Source organism: Urocampus carinirostris, chromosome 10, assembly GCF_059441175.1.
Source record: "Urocampus carinirostris isolate Australia breed hairy pipefish chromosome 10, RoL_Ucar_1.0, whole genome shotgun sequence".
Classification (NCBI taxonomy): Eukaryota; Metazoa; Chordata; class Actinopteri; order Syngnathiformes; family Syngnathidae; genus Urocampus; species Urocampus carinirostris.
This window is the reverse complement of record NC_142358.1, coordinates 7,165,768-7,169,347: the sequence shown is the minus strand read 5'-3', so window position 1 is coordinate 7,169,347 and position 3,580 is coordinate 7,165,768. Positions and strand designations below refer to the sequence as shown.

The 3,580-nt window shown below is 41.3% G+C and overlaps 1 protein-coding gene across 1 annotated transcript; it reads right to left on the bottom strand.

Moving 5' to 3' along the window:
• Positions 1-620: 620 nt before the first annotated feature.
• Positions 621-2,802, bottom strand: LOC148357587 (ADP-ribosylation factor-like protein 14). The gene is made up of 2 exons (XM_088346095.1): positions 2,488-2,802; positions 621-905 (listed from the first exon to the last, which is right to left on the bottom strand). Exons 1-2 carry the CDS (start codon positions 2,800-2,802, stop codon positions 621-623), a joined length of 600 nt encoding a protein of 199 aa, XP_088202221.1.
• Positions 2,803-3,580: the final 778 nt, after the last annotated feature.

Genomic DNA, 3,580 nt, shown 5'->3' with positions numbered 1-3,580 from the left:
CCCCCGAAAACCTTGTGAAAGGCAAAAAATGAGAGAAAAACTCGGGAAGCTTGGTCACATTGAGTCTCCATAGTTTGTTTTCTTCCTTGCGTTTTGTAGCACTCGTTTTGGGTTGTACTAAACTGTACCGAGACATCTAATTGTCAAATATTACGCACTGTTCCTTTAATCGTAGAAGTAATGATAGAATGAGTTTAAACGTGTATCACGTGCCATCATCAAGTTATATTCAGTTCAAAGATTGATTAAAAGCACAATAAAACCCAAATAAAAGAAGTAAATGAACCACAGATGATTGCTCTACAGAACGGGCTTCAATGAATAAATAAATAAATAAACAAATACAAGCATACATAGAGAGTCTAATGATCTTATAGTTTTTCCAAGATCCCAATCTCGTCAATCTTTCCATCGATCTGATATGGTCATATCACCAAACCCTACTTGTGACACTCGGGATGATCACATCATTTGTTCCGTCCCCAAAAATCTAAACGTGGACTTCTGAGTTGAGATTATCCACCTCCAAATGCCCCACTTTATTTGAGCATGTCGATGAGGCAGGCAGATAAAACGCATGTTAAAATTTGATTATTTGACCAGCTACAAAGAACCATCCATCAGCCACATATCTTCAAGCGTTTTGATTTCATCTTGACCTCCAAGTCTTCCTGCGTCTGTCCCAGCGGGGTCTTCATCAGATACAGTATCCTCCGGAAGCCTTCCTCAAGTCCCGAGCCTGTCACGGCAGAGCAGGGATGGACATACCAAGATCTGTTTCCCTGGCATAATGACTTAAGATCTAGTCTTGTGCCGACTGTCTCGGCGCTCAGGGCGCCGTGCAGATCCTGTTTGTTGGACAGGACCACCAGAGGGACTCCTTTCAGGCTCTCGTACTTCAGCACCTAAAGGTACATAAATATATAAGTATATATGTATGAGTGGCTTGGAAGTGTGCATCTGTATATATGTATATTGTATATATAAAGACTATCAGGATAGAAGGCAAAACAACTATTTACAACAAAATGTTTCGAGACGGGCCAACGTTATAATTATATATTAATAAGCAAAACCTAAGGGCACCCCCACCAACCTCGTGAAAGACTAGCATAAAAATTGAGAAGAAAAACAGCAAGGTTTGGTCTCTTTGAGTCTCCGTAGTTTGTATTCTTCTTTGTTCTTTTTAGCACTCATTTTTTGTTGCATGACAGTGGTCAAACATTACACAGTGTGCCTATAGGAATAAGTAAGCAACAGACATGGGGACTTGAGACTTAGTGACTTGGACTCGAGTCGACTCGAGTCGCTGTTTTTATGACTTGTGACTTGACTTGGACTTGGCAATCTAAGACTCGGGACTTGACTTGTGACTTGACTTGCCCAAGAAAAAAATACTTGGGACTTACTTGGGACTTGAAGGTGAAGACTTGAGACTTACTTGAGACTTGCACATGTGTGACTTGGTCCCATGTCTGGTAAGCAATTAAAGCAAGTAAGTCTACTAAGGGCATGACAAACCTTGCAAGTAGAAGTTTTTGAATCAGTTTTAATTTTAATCTCCTCTCCCCTGTGCATCCACCAATCAACTCCACCATACCAGCTCAGGTCACGTCACACCAAAGGTAAATTCAATTTAATTTTACCTTTACTTGTATATTCATTGGTAATGTTATTTAATCGTCCATCCATCTATTATCTGCATCGCTTATCCTCAGTAAGGTCGCAGGGTTGCTGGAGCCCATCCCAGCTATCCTCGGGCAGTGGGCAGGGGACACCCTGAACTGGTTGCCAGCCAGTCGCAGGTTATTTATCATATACACGTATATTAGATATAGCTGGTACTTACTTTACACTATTTTGTTACTACGTAAATACAATTTTAATGTTTTTACCTGGGGTACTAAACCTATTGGCTAATTACTAATGGTTCTATTCCCTGCCATATGGCAATTTCACCTAACAACCCTAACCTCAGACAAGTTTGACGATGTATCCCGGGGGTTTACTCACTCTACTGTACTTACATCAAAGTAAAAAAGAACAGAATGAAGAATAGCTTCTTCTCAAGTACCATTCCTACCCTGAACTTTCATCTACAGCGTCCATGAACACCATATACTGTACTGCTGCCACTGTGAATATGCACATGTTTATCATATTTCCTATCTTATTATCTATCATATTAATGTATTGTTTTTACGTTTTTTTTTATCCTTTTGCACATTTTTGCCTTTTCAATTTGTTATGATTGCACTGAAAGGATTAATTCAATTCCGTTAAACTTGTATAATGGCAGTAAAGGCCATTTATTCATTCATTCACCCATTTATTCATTCATTCGTTCGTTCACGCCCGGTGGTTTGAAAAAAACTGGTGTTTTTTAATTAAAGAGTGTAATAAAATTAAGTCAAATCCCTCAGCATGCAATCTCAAGATTTACATCTTCAAGAAAGACCACATCTGGAACTTGTTAAGTTCACTTACCCGATGGAGTTCCCTGCGGACCTCGCCCATTCGTCCCGGGTCGGCGCTGTCCACCACAAACACCAGCCCGGCCGTATCGGCATAGTAATGCTTCCAGTGAGGTCTCATCTTCTTCTGACCCCCCACATCCCAGACAATGAGAACCGGGCCTTTCCTATCAGTCTCTAGCATCTCCACATTGAAGCCCACCGTGGGCACAGTCACTGCGTTCTCGTTGTATTTGAGTTTGTAGAGCAAAGTACTCTTCCCCGATTGGTCAAGGCCCAGCATCAGGACCTGGGCTTGCCTGCGTGGCTTGGAAGTGTGCATCCCCATTACCTCAGCAGGTTATGGAAAGTCAAACGTTCTGGATGCAGAATGCAGAGTAAGACAAGCTTTCAAGTGCCAAAATCTTCCCTGCAGTGCTGTCTGTCTGCAAGCCAACTTTGCTTTATGTACAGTTTAAAGTGAACCCGCCCCTTTGTTGTGACGGAGGACTCCACTGGACGGACGTAGCTTTCAGTAAAGCTATTTATAAAAAAGTGACAAGCAACTGCTGTAGTTTGTGGTTTGCTTACTGGAGCCGGATCACACCTGTCACTGCTTGTCATTTTGCAAGGCTTGACCAAACAGGAAGTCCTTGTTTGAGACATCCGGATTGTTTCTTGGTCTGGTTGTGGTCATAGATGAGAAATATCGGACCGTACTAATTTAAGGGGGATGCTTAAAACTTTTCCCGTATAAGGGGCGTCAATTTGATAGAAATTCCGACAATAGATTTATATATTAAATGTCTTAAACAATGTATTCTGTTTGACCCTGACAGCTGTTTTGAAATTGAGCCTTGACGGCACCAGTTAAACATTGGAAAAATACTGATTCATAATTTGCCAAGTATGTGCCAGGCATGATTAATCATTACGTAGAGTTAGTGGACACAGGTTTGGGATGAGCAATATTTCTGGCTCTGGGCATTGTAGTGCCCTGAGTAAGATTATATGTGAAGCATTTTCCAAACTTTTATTATGGATCAAAGGTGTAGTTTTCGCATGGACAGAGGCGACGTGAGAAATCGTTGTTTTGTCCCCACCAATATGATGACCTCACCAATTCA

Coding starts and splice junctions, on each gene's coding strand:
- LOC148357587 (XM_088346095.1), bottom strand. CDS start 2,802: ATGGGGATGCACACTTCCAAGCCACGCAGGCAAGCCCAGGTCCTGATG. Junction 906..2,487: donor TCCGCAGGGAACTCCATCGG/GTAAGTGAACTT, acceptor ATGTACCTTTAG/GTGCTGAAGTACGAGAGCCT.